At 54.4% G+C, this 12,881-nt stretch overlaps 1 protein-coding gene across 3 annotated transcripts in view; it reads right to left on the bottom strand.

Moving 5' to 3' along the window:
• Positions 1 to 6,266: 6,266 nt before the first annotated feature.
• GPC1 (glypican 1) overlaps positions 6,267 to 12,881 on the bottom strand; it is a 329,611-nt gene continuing 322,996 nt past the window's right edge. For all 3 annotated transcript variants that reach the window (XM_087739178.1, XM_087739179.1, XM_087739177.1), the window contains 2 exons: positions 11,837 to 12,012; positions 6,267 to 11,337 (listed from right to left, as the gene is read on the bottom strand). In XM_087739178.1, the coding sequence (XP_087595304.1) occupies positions 11,120 to 11,337; positions 11,837 to 12,012 (394 nt within the window). In that variant the 3' untranslated portion in view covers positions 6,267 to 11,119. The remainder of the gene's footprint in view (positions 11,338 to 11,836; positions 12,013 to 12,881) is intronic.

Here is a 12,881-nt window from a genome sequence, read left to right as displayed (position 1 = left end):
TTTGTACAGTCCCTATCCCTATAGCCGCTTCTTACAAGACGCTAAAACCCCTGTCGTCCTCACCAGAAGGCTGCTGCTGGGGTCAGCACTGATGCAATACTGGTGCAATGATGCAATATTGATCTGATCACCTCCAGATCATCTAGTGGCTCCTCACCTGCAACAAAAGCGTCTTTTGAGTACCCAGAAAATGATTTACTAGGCTAGCTAGATACAGTAGTGCTAATCTTTCTGGACTTCAGTAAAATCGCTGGTGTGATGCCAGGGCAGAGAGTATCTTACGCATGAGCGTGTGGACACGTGTTCGAGCTGTGAAGGATGGGAGTGGACGGGGCCAAGGACCCGGCCACAGGAATGCCACATCAGCCGGTGCCAGGCGGGTGCTGCAGGGCTGGACACGGGTACCAGCCGCTTCCTGGCGGATTGAGCGTGCGGCTGAGCTGCTTGAACATTTTTCTTTCTGGCTGTGATGCAAAAAGGAGCCTGTGATCGATATTTGCTGCTGGCACAAAGGTGAACCTGGCCTATCACAGCAGCAGGGCAGGGACTAAAAGGACCGGTGTGAAACACAATGCCAGCCAATAAGGAATCAGCCACGAGGGACGAGGATGAGCTTTTATTCCATCACGGAGGGAGGGGAAGCCAACCTGCGGCATTCCATCACGGAGGGAGGGGAAGCCAACCTGCGGCACACCTGCCATCACTTGTGTCAGTAACAGCTTGCCAGAGGGATGCTGGCTCTGGGGCCAAGGGAGACGGCTCCCTAACATGAGCAAAAGAGCATGGCGTCCCCTCCTGCCATTTGGCACATGCCTGAGCTGCTCACGGGCTTGTTCCTCTGCCCCGTCGTTACCTTTGCCCAGGGCTCAGGGCATCTGGCTGGAGAAAGGCTCTGCCAGCCCGAGGAGGCATGGTTCAGGCTGGGTCTCTGGCCTCAGGAAGGAGAAAGCTCAGCAGGAGAGCATTGCCCTGATGCTGCCCGCCCCAGCAATGTGGGGGGCCCTTGGGTCCTCCTGCAGCCACAGTTTCTGGGATTTTTCGGGCCTTCCCTGGCACTGGCTCTTGCCCAGCTCAGCATTTCCGTGGCACACCCTTATTCTCTGGCCAGGATGCTGCAGATCAGACGAGGAGCCTTTCTGCAATCACTGCCGGGGATTTTCCTCATCAGATAGGCACCTGTCAGTTCCCTGCGCTGTGGAAAGGAGCCAGCTGATGCCTTACCTTCCTCCTCCCGCCTGGGGGGTGGCAGAGGCTCTTCTTTCTTTTGCCTGCCTTCATCACTGGGCTTCCTTGGGCCCTTGCGGGCGTCCCTGGGCAGTGGTTTATGGACATGCTCCAGTTCAAACCTGGGTGCAAGGAGAAGACACCAGCATGTCCCAAGGCACCACAGCCCCTTTGAAGGGTGCAGCACTCAACAGAGCCATTTTGGCTGTGCTGTGAAGGCCATCAGTTTCCAAAGCAGAGCACACTGTACCCCCAGGACACTGGGAAACATCGTTACCCCACAGAGCAGCCCAGGCCATGGTGGAAAGACTGAATTCCTCTGCATGGCCCATGAATCCTGCCTAACGGCATGACTGAGTGGCAGGGACACAGCCGACAGCCCCTCTCCTGTGGGCCTTGTGTGACACCACACGTAGTTGCAAGAGCAGTCAAGGAGGGTACTGGGAACAACTGCTTTGAAGGTGGCAGTCCCCAGTGTCTGCCTGTGCAGGCAAGCCCTGGCAGCCCAGCACTGCCAGATCGGACCTGAGCAGCCGCCAGCTAGGTCAGCCGAGGGCTACGGGCACGCACATACTCTGGAAAGACGACGATGCAGCCAGAGTGGCTCAGGGAAGCTGTGGTTGCTGTGCGAGGTATCACCAAGTCCAGCACCCCTGGGACCTGCAGCAGAGGAGCACAGGGCTGGGGGAGGCGATGCCGGGGAGGTGACCTCTGTGCTCACCAAGGCAGCTGGCTGCCCACTGCCACGCGGTGACACCGCCTCTCCGAAACCCTCACAGGTGCTCTCTCTCATCCCCATTAGCCCACACTGCTAACGAGCAAGTGCCGCCCAGCAAAGACGTGATGCCACTTTGTAAACCACCCAGCTTTTTTGTGAGGGCAGCAATCAGGGTGCTTGAGTAGGGACTGGTTCTTGCTGAGCTGAAAGCTTGGGCTTTGGGGCACCCCTGGTGTGGCCGAGGCACTGAATGTTGCAAGAGCCTGGCAGAGCGAGAGCTTGTGGGATTGGAGGTCCCATCCAGCCCAAGGGGCTGCCCAGGTCACAGCTGGCCTAAAGCGAGTGGTGCTGGCAGAAGTGCTGCAGTGGGATTTCAATGGGTGAGGTGCAGCAGAGAAGAAACAAAATGCTTACCCTCAGCAGAGCTTCTTCCAGGATGTCCTTCCCAGTCATCATGTTCAGAAAGTCATGGTAGTATTTAATTTGCACTCTTGTGTGTTCAATGAGGAGCATGCCTGCATCCCTCAGGATGAGCACACTGGTCTTTCCCTTGCCGATGCAGTGGGAGAAGAGGGACATGGTGTCCTGGATGCACCCTACCACTCTCTTCAGCGACACAAAGGTGGCCGCAGCTATCTGCGTGTACCACAGGGGCACCAGTACTTTGCCACCTGGAAAACACCATGAGTAGGACGGGGGTCCGTTATTGCAGCTGCCTGTCAGCAGGCTGTCATTGAGTGCCAGCAGCCCCAAGGCTCTTGGGTGATGCATCCCTACAGGCAATGTGGCTTTCAACTGTGGCTTGAGCCAGCAGTGGAGAAGGTCGCAGGGCCCTGTCTCCCTCCAGGCAGTTTTTCAGGACTGTTGGCTGTTCCACCCATTGCACACAAAGGACCCATTTTTGGACCTGCTCCATGGCAGGTGGTTTGCTTTTGAGAAGCATGAGACACTCTCCAACCTGGGGGTGGGATAGGAATGTCCAGTCACCCCGTCCACACAGCAGGGGAGCCTGTACTCTCTGCAGGGGCCAGGGTGGTGAGGTTTTTACCTGGAGGACCTTGTCATCTGTCAGGCAGTGGATGTCAGCGAGGTTCCTGGCTGGGCAGAAACAAGTCTCTGCACAGTCAGGTCACTGTCCCCAACCTGGACTTGTTCAGGGACGGTGTCGAAGGAGCTGAGGGTGGGAATTCAGACATCCTGCAAGCAGATGAAACAGAAAGACAGAAAGGTGAGGACTGGCTGGAGGGAAAGCACCAAAGCTGCCCTGCCAGAGTTTTGCAGAGGAGCTGCCAAGCCCTCGCACTCTCCATAACAGCTGTGCTGGAGCCAGGGCAGAAGCAGCATTGTCAGCCCCAGGGCATCCAAGGGGTTTCCAGCGACTGGGCTAGGGACCACACCTGTGCAAGGCTTATTTCTCCCTTGGCCCGGAGGGAGGGGAAGAGTAATGGCAGTCCCTGGCCCAGGAGCGACTCCTGAGCCCCGCAGGGCAGAGAGGGGGTGGAGGGTGCAAGCCCACCTTGTGCAGCAGGAGCTGCTGTTGAACCTAGGCAGCCACAGTGTCCCAGACGGCAGCTCTCACTGGGAAGCAAGTGAAAGCCAGGTCATGCTCTGTGCCCACCAGCACCCAGCTCTTCAGCTCACTGTGACCGGTGCTGTGGTGGCAGGTGGAGGGTCACAGCTGCCCCCAGCCTGACTGGAGACATCCTGGGGAGCAGCACAGCGCCAGGTCTCACTCTCATGATGCTCAGCTGCGTGGGGAGACTTGCAGGGGTGTCCTGGCACTGCAATGCAGCGATGGTGGGTTATGGCCACACTCCTGCAATGGCTGTGGACAGCCTTACCTTGGGTGGTGGCAGTTGGCACCATGGGCCCTCCCAGCCTGTGTCCCAGAAGTCCATCCTTGCCCACCTTCTTCTGGCAGGGTGCTTCCCCACAGCGAGGGGCTGTGGGGAGCTCAGCCCTTGCCTGAGGGGCCTCCTGGGCTCGTGCCCTGCCTCCCCTCACCCTCCCCATGGCAAAGCAGAGCAGCCCCAGGGGGGCTGCAGTGAGGGGCTGCCCCACAGAGCAGGTAGGGGCTGGGGTGCTGCAGGGTGGGGGGCTGATGCAACAGGGGCCCCGTGTTGCCTTGGCAGGTCCTGACCCCATCTGCTGGGGCGGATGCCCCATGTGTCCCCCCGCACTTCCCCTGTGCCCCACCATGTCTCCCAGGACCACAGGCTGGGAGCTTGCTGCTGCTGCCACTGCTGCTGCTGCCTGGGACAGCCCTGGGGGAGGCAGTGGTGCCGCAGGCCCCCGTGATGGGGAAGGCTGCAGAAGCAGCCCAGCCCTCTGATCGAGCATCACTGGTGCCTTCCCCAGCCTTTCCTGCCCGTGGAGGGGGTGCTCGCAGCCACCTTTCTGCAAGCAGCCTTTCTACAGCAACCCTGCTTTCCTAACGGGCGACTTCAACTTGCTACCTGCCTCGTGGAAATTACTGGGAAAATCGCCTCTGTAAGTGGCAAGTGAAGGACAGAGCAAGTTTATTTAGGCTGTGATTGCCTTAGTTTGTACAGTTAAATTGCCACTGCTCTATGATGAAGAACAGAAGAAATACCAGTGTTTGCTGTCCCCTTGATTCATCTTAAATGTAGGACTGATGTATTGAGCAGCGAGCTATTCAGTACAGCCTTTCATAATAACTAACTCTCCACGTCTCCCAATGTCTGAGCTACTGGGGTGGGGGGACCTGGGCGCTGCCTTCGCGGCTGCCACGTGGCCGGACTGTGCCCCGCGGTTTTGGTGGGTGAGGGAGCCTCTTCCTTCCCTCCACCGTGCCCCTGGCACCTCTGGCTCCCCACTGCCCCAGCCCCAGTGATGGTGGCTGGGTGCTGGTGTGTGCCCAGCCAGGGTGGAGAGGCTGCCGTTCCCGAGGGGCACCGAGCTGGGGCTGAGCCGACTGCTCCGTGCAGCCCCTCCGCCCCTCGTCCTGCGCAAGTGGGGTACAAGGATCCCCATCACTTCCTCGGATGCATTTCTGCTGTGCAGTATCACATCTCACCATTAGAAAAAGTGTCTCATTTGCCTTCAGGAGCGCTTGCTACTTGCTTCTGTGTGTCATACTTTGATTTAGCATGGCCCAGAATCTGTTTAAAGGCATTATCCCATTAAAAGAATACAGCTAACGGCAAAAACAGTCCTCCTTTTGAAAAGTGCCCACTGTGCCAAATTTGCCCATAACAGCTGCTCTTGTTACCAAAATTGTGCTCTTTATTTCACGTGGCATCACTCTTGGTGTGGCATGAACCCTCCACCGATCCCTACGGGTGGCAGCAGCCCAGCAGATGGCTCTGGGAGTTGCCAGACATGCCTGGTGTGACCTACCAGGGCGAGACTGGCTTTCCAGCTCCCTGCAGCTCACCCCGGCCCTGGTCCGGGAGGCCCCTGGGTGCCACCAGCCCGGAGCGGCGTTGCTGTCGCATTAGCAGCAGGAAATGTCGCTGCTTCTGCATCCGTGATGCCTCACTGCGAGGCTACAGATGTTTACTAGTGACCTGCCTGCAGCTGACGAAGACGGTCCTGAAAAGTTGTCCCTTCCCACCAGCCTGCCCTGTATCGAGTCCCCGTGCAGAGGAGGAGATAGGAACAGGGTAGTTATCGTTACATGGAGAGTCATTACAGGCTAAACACAAATGCCATCTCCTGGCAGTGAAGCCATTTGCCTCCTCTGAGAGAAGATGGCTGAACTGCAGGGTAATAGTCTCGTCCCCTGGCTGGAAAAGGTCTGGTGCCTCAGTCCAGATTTTGCTGGGGCTGCTGGGGGGTTTCTGGACTTTGTGCCACTGCTGTTGGGGTATGGTGCAAACACCTTATGCAAACAGCCCCGGTTACCCTGGCTGTCTCTCGTCCTCTTGCCATACACCGCAGTAAAGAGCCTGGTTCCGTCTTCTTGGTGAGCTCCTTGTAGGTACAGTGCTGCTGCTAGGGTCCCCGAAGCCTCGCCTTCTTGGGGAAGCCGGGCTGTGTGTGGCTGCAGGGAAGCAGGAGCTGAGCTCAGCTTCTGTCACACCCACCCCGTCACAATTTCGTAGCAGTGAATTTGCAAACATACGGGTTTCAGTGGCTTTACAAACCAACAGAATTGTTTTCCAACAGTTTTAATACACGCGCAGCTTTAAGTGGCCATTATTTAAGATTGCACAGACGAGGCAAAGGAGGTGACTGGTCTGCAAACAACTTCACCCAGGAGAAGACCAACATTTCTACACTTGTATGTATATAAATGTGCGCATGTGGTGCCTAAATAGCTGTAACTGCAGGACATGAAACTAAAGAAATACCTACTCACTCAAGGGTATCACTCAATTTATTAAATTTAAGTGATATTTGCTTCCAGGCAGATACACTTTTAGTAGTTTCCAGTTACCAAGACTCTCTTAGACACTTCATGAGCTGCTTTTGACACATTACCTTGGCTGCTGCATTTACCCACTCCTGGAATTGGACAGTGCAGAGCTGAAGCACAAACCTTTCTGCTGCATCAGTTCAGTCTCAGGCACTCGCTTGAGATTAAACATCCACGTCACTGCGACGGGCCGGCCGTCTGCTTTGCTTGCTGTTAACCCTACCAACAGCTGCACTAGTACAATGCCATGGTAAATAATTAGCACAACACTTTGTAATGACAAATGCTAAGGGTATTTCTGATTGCTTGTACTATTATGCATGACTTTTTGTGCACCTCTATGAGAAAGAGAACTTTTTAGCATATTTGCTTTGATGACTCAAGTCAGGTTCACCTTGTTTCCACAGACATCACATCCATACAATCCTAGCAGTTGTTCCTCCAGATTACACAGGGTTGAATGCTGGCAAACCCGTAGCGCCAACGCTGGCATCAGCCCATTACAAACTCTGTGGCTGAAAGCAAGCTTTCATTCCTCAGCACTCCTGACCTGGCCTTTATCTGTGCCTTAACAACGAAAAAGAAAGAAAATCCTAAACTCATCTTAAACGGAGAAGAAATAAAACTGCCCTGTAAATACAGATTTAAGTCTCCAGCCTTTTATTTATACAAGGATTCAAAGAACATATTTCAACTTTAGATAAACAGTGCAAGAGAGTTACAAGTACCTTGGTAACAGAAAGAAATAGATAACTGTCCAGCTATGCCAATAAGTGAAATAATTCTTACTCCTGCAGATAGAAATGCATCTGCTTAAAGCAAAGGTGGACTTTAGATAATTTTGCTACACCTTAGCCCCTACCAAGCCCACCAGAAAACAACAGGCAGTTTGTCATTTGTAAATGATAAGTAGCTACGCTCTCAAAGCCTTTTGAGACCCTCGCCCTTAGTTAAAACATACATGTTATGGCACAAAAGAGCAGGCTGAAAGACAGAGACATTTGGAAATCCGCTATTTCTGGTTCTCCCCTTTCCAGGGACAGGGGTCTTCTCTAGCCCACCCCCGTCTCCGCATCCCCGTGAAGTACCAGGCCTTTTCAAACCAGAACACCACGAATCACCATCTCAAATCACCATCTCGAATCACCATCTCAGTAACATCAAAGCAAATGTTCCTCCCCAGCCCCCCGCTCCCCAGAGCTCCCTGTTCATGTCACCAACCCCCGGCAGCCGCCAGCCCCCGCCACGGCTGCAGCCCTCAGCCCGTGACCGCCATGGGGCCGGGGAGGTTTGCCACGATGTTTTCGAGCAGGTGATAGCCCAGGAAATGTCACTGATAAGCACTGAAAGGTCCTGGGCTCTGTGCCAGCCCGAGCGCAGGCTCGGGGCTTCTCTGGACCTGGGCTGACTTCAGCTTGTTGAGCTGTGCCAGCAGTTGTCTAGCCGTCGGGTAACCATGGTTTGCTTTAGTTTAGAGCGATACCGAGTCGATGCCCTGGGGGGACTCGGCTGTTTTGGCTCCCCAGCGGAAGGCGGCGTGGCCATGTGCAGCCCCGGGCCACGGAATTGCAGCAGGTTGGGGAAACTGCTTCGGGGCAAGGAAGAGAAGAGAAAAACTGAATAACTGGGACTGACAAAAAGCAGCAGCGGAGGTGGACCACGTGAAAAGGTATACAAAATAAACCCAGCGGCCCCAGGGCCAAGCAGGCAGGGAGCGTCAAGACCAACACCACGTGCCTCCTGGCAGAGAGGGGCAGAGCCCCCGGCACTGCCCTCGCCCCTCCGCGCAGACCTCGGGCTGCCGAGGCTGCTCCAGCCCCAGCTCGGCTCCGGGAGGACGGAGGCAGTGCCCTCAGGGCCGGAGGGACGCTGACCTGTGAGCGCAACCCCAGCCAAAGGGGGAAGGCGTCAGGAAGGGTTTCTCCTGTGTAACAGTTTTTACTGTATCCTTGAGGCTTTGCCTTATTAATTTGGACTATTGGGTTTTATTATCATAACAGGACCAACAATTTGGGCTATTAAACCGTTAAAATATTAACTGGACAATCAGTAAATCCTTGGCTTCCCGTTTAAGGTGTGTTCCCCCTGGGGCCCATAAGAAGCTTTTGAGGGTAATAGGCTGACAGCAAACGCTAACTGCACAGAAAAAGAAACGACAAGGGCTTTACTTTCAATCTCCCATACTGCAAAGCAAAACATTGACCTCGGCAGTCATGTGTTAAAACTCCAATTCAACCCAACCATTTTTTGAAGAGGGTATAATGTTTTAATGCCCCTCCCCCCCCACCCCCCTTTATTTTTCACTTTGGATGTGAAGTTTCTGCAGGATTCATTGTGGGGATTTCTGTAACTGAAGGCTAAATTTGTATTGGCAATTCTGGTAAAAAAAAAAAAAAGACAAAAAAAAAGACAGGAACTCTTTAGAGCAGTAAAAGTAAAATGTGGAACTTGCCGTATTTCTAGAGGTAAATAAATCTGTATAAACCCATGACTTGTATTTATCCACTCCTGGGTTTTGATGGGTCTAGTGGTGTTGTCTGTCCTTTAGCCAATGTCCAGCATCCTGGCTTTCATTTCTGAAACCCTACCAGGTTAGATCAGAAGGTGGCGAATACAAGGCAGGAAGGACACCCAGTCAGTAACATCAGTCACTGTGACTTGGAGTAGCCAGTCAAAGCTGGCCTAAAATTTCTGCCTAGTTTGACGAACCATGAGCGTTGTTACCTGGCCCCAGGATGAGGTGGGCAGGAGCTGCTGCTGCCTCCCAGTGCCCGGTGGGATCCCTGCCCCAGAGAGGGCAGCGAGAAGCTCCCTCCACGCCCGCCTGCGCCAGCTTTCCGTCATTATCTTGCCCATGTTCTCGTTTTCCCTTAAATTGCACATTCTAGAAACTGCTAATGTCAAAAATGTTTTTTTTTCTTCCCTTTCTTAGAAAATAGCCAACCCCTAACCCCATAAATGTTTGCTCAGCCTGAAGACACGTCTCCTCTAGCAGGACAGAGGAGAAATGCTCAAACACATTCTGTGCAGACCAGCAAAGTAGGAGATAGATACACCTCTTCCCTCCCTCTTCTCCACAGTACAAACACATTTGAAACTCAAACCCAACCCCATACGAATGAAGCCCAACCCCTGGGCGTGCTCTTGACCCAGCTGGGCACAGTGACTGTGTTGTATCTATAACATCTGCTAAACCTACATCTCCAGCCGATGCTTGCTGTACCTGTGAGGTACAGAAGTCTTCTGGAAGCACCGAAGCACACAGCCCTACAAGCACAGACACTCCTACAGCTACATGAGGATATTTATATCTTTCACCGACCACCCTCAGTCTCAAAACCCGGCACGGAGTCCAACCTACCAAGCATTTTGGGGCTAGGGCAGCCGCCTGCATGACCCAGAGGCTGGTGCGTGGTGGGACGGGGCGGCAGAGGGTGAGCCTGGCCCTTCCCTGAGCCGAAACGGAGCTGCAGGCGGGTGCATGACCTGCTCTCACCCCACCTCCGCAGCGGTTAGGGAAGGTGCGTGGGAGGATGGGGAAGGGATAGGGAAAGCAGGGATTCAGTTAAAAACCTACAATGCAACAGGAACAAACACCAAAAGAAAAAAACATCCCAAACAAAATGTGTCCCGTCCCCAGTAGGTGCTACCTTGAGTCAGTCTCCTGGGTAGGGACACTGCCCAGGGCCAATCGCTACCAGCCCCTCTCTGCCCTAAGGCAGCTGCCTGGGGGTCACTCCTGCATGTGCCCGGTGTGAGCTCTCACAACCAGTCACAGTGCTCCAGTTAGTAAAAAGTCCCTGGCCTTTCTTATTACCAAAAAAAAAGGGATTCCCATCCATGGCGGGGGCCGGAGGAGGAGGAGGCAGCACAACTGTCTGTCAAGCGGAGAATCCCACTGTGCATATTTTCATCTCTTTGTTACCTATGACGGTACTGCACTGCAGATAGAAATTGGACCATTATCACTTGGGTAAAAAATGGCTTTCCAACTAGCATGCAAAGAAAAAATACCCCAAACCCCAAACCCTAACACTCATTCCCAGTCACTTAGATGTAGGAGACCTACATTTCAAATTGTCATCAGCTACGAGCTCTAGTCAACAAACCCACTTGTGACCTTTCCAAAGAAAAAGGGAGTTCCGCGTTTTTGGGTCCAACAGCCACTGCCAAACTGTTTCAGTTCAACCCTCCAAACCTGCTCACGCTCCTATGCACACTGCTGGAAGGGAGGGCCATCTCTGCCTGCCTAGGAAGTACAGAGGAAAAACCTGAAAGAGCCCCTGAATGCAGCACTTGAGCAGCGCTGACGATCTCAGTCTCTCCACGTTACGAAGTGGCGTTGCTCTCGGCACTGTCGTGCTGTCGGCAGCGGTATGGTAAGCAGCGCTCTGGCCAGCAGCTGGGTAACAACGTCAGGGCGATTGCATATTCCACTGGAGGCAGCAGAAGAGCTGCCCTCGGAGGGGCCGGCCGGGTTCCCCCCGAAGGCCTCTCTGCAAAGGCTTGTTTCAGCCCCAAGAGCCAGTTGGTGGCAATAACAAAAGTAAAACAATGAGGTACGGAAAGAAGGGCCCAGCATTGGGGAAGAGACCAAGAAAGAAGAAAACAGCTCGAGCACTGCCAGAAATAGGAAACAACTGAAACCTTTTTCTCCTCCCTCTTTTTTTTTTTTTTTTTTTTTTTTTTTGCCAAGGTGAATTAAATATGTCCTTTTGTTGGTTGCTTGGTTAGTTGGTTGGTTTTGGCAAAGTGAAGCCCTCGGCCGCAGTCTCTTTCCTGGCTGTGCTAGTGAGTTACCGCCACAAGTGCTGCACGGCAATGAAAGCCACCGAAAGGAGGAGGAGGAAGGTAGAAGGCAAAGATCTGCTGCTGGCCCCATTGATGCCATGTCCAGACTGCTTAGGAATAGCGTGCGTTTCTGGCTGCCTGGTGCTGGGGCTCTTAGAAAGTCTTTTGCCACAGACGTCATCAGGACAGCTGTCACCGCTCCCGGAGCCACTCATGTCGTCACCTGCACAGACAAACATGGGGTGAGACCCGACTGCCTGCCTTATGGTGGGCAACGTCCCTGCCTTCCCCTTGCTGCAACCCTGGTGAGCTCTGGCCACCAGCCCTGCCCCGGCCACCTCCTCCTCTCTGCGTCCCCCACTATGGGATGCAAGCCCATTCCTGATCTCTGGCTGACATTAACCACCTGCTGCTACAGCAGCTGGAAACCTCTGGAGCAGATGGGAGCAGTGGCCCATCAGCAGGGCTGGGCTGGGACTGGAGTGAGCACCCAAGGTTTCACTAAGGCGCTGAGAGCAGCACAGCCTCCAGCCACCCCGCAGCGAGTTGGCTGCACTCGAACAGACCCTCTGCAGCCCTGAGCCAAAAGCCAGGTCACCACAACCCCTCTCTGCCTTCAGGGCCCAGCTGCAGGGTCTGCATGGAGGCCCATGCAGGCTGCCAGGACTGACTGCTCAGCCCCTCTCGCCTGCTATGGACCTCTCTGGTTATGCTAAACTCACTTGCGTCTTGGAAATCCACATCATTCCCGATGTTAGCGTTGCCCAGCCGGTTTGTCATGATCTTTAGCTGCATGATTTGCTGGCGAATGGTCATATCTGGCTTGGTGATGTCCACCTCCACCTCTGGGTTGTTAATCTGATTAGCTAAGCCGTCCCCCATCACTTCGGGCAGGTAACTGCGAAGGAAGGCGACAGGTTTAGATGTCTCCCCCCCAGCTAAGCTCACCTCTCCCCATTACAGACACTAGTGATAATCCAGCCTCTTTGAACCCCAGAGAAGCTGCAGTCAGTGGTGTTGGCTTGTTGAACAGCCTCCATAAGCTGGTGTTTGCTGCGAGGCAGCCAGCTCTATGGATGGCTGAGCCATGCTGCCATGGCCAGAGCCTGGCCCTGAGGCCAGCTCAGCTTGTAGGAGGAGGCTGGTGGCCTTACAGCATCACTGTCCCGGCATGGGGAGCGGCGGGTTTCCTGCAGGAAAAGCTGTGCATGGGGCTGAGGGGTTGCTCTCAGGCTGGTACCTGTGGAGCCACAGTGACGCTCCCTTACGGAAAAGCTCTGTCCATATGGGAGGCTGAGGAGCACCTTCATCCCTGTCCTGGTTAAACCCTGTGGGGACTGACACCCTGGGACGACCGAATGTCCCCGGCCCAGTACGACCAGACAGGCCCCCAGGAAAGCTTCAGCTAACTGGGAGCTCTCAACCAGCAAACAGAGCTGTGCTGCTCCCTTTGGCAGTGCCCCGGCCCATCTGCTCCTGCGGATCTGCAGCACTGATGGCATCAACGTGAAATATGGAAGAACTGAAGGTGCTGGCTCCAGGCTGTCAGAGACCAGCCCAGCAGGTCCGTGGAGAGGAGCAGAGAAAGGTGCATGTCCAGCAGCTGCCCATCTCCCCTCACAGCCATCCTTTAACTGTCAGCCATGGGTGGGAGGTGTTTCTGCAGCTGTTTGATGTCACCCGGGTGCCTCCTCTCATGAGGGAACAGCATTTCAGAGCAGGTATGGATAGAAAGACATGTATGCAATTCTCAGCAACAGCTCTGGA

The sequence above is a fragment of the Nipponia nippon genome, unplaced genomic scaffold (genome assembly GCF_047370975.1).
Source record: "Nipponia nippon isolate SJK-2023a ecotype South Korea unplaced genomic scaffold, ASM4737097v1 scaffold_7, whole genome shotgun sequence".
In the NCBI taxonomy this organism is placed as follows: domain Eukaryota; kingdom Metazoa; phylum Chordata; class Aves; order Pelecaniformes; family Threskiornithidae; genus Nipponia; species Nipponia nippon.
This window is presented reverse-complemented; position numbering and strand designations above follow the sequence as displayed.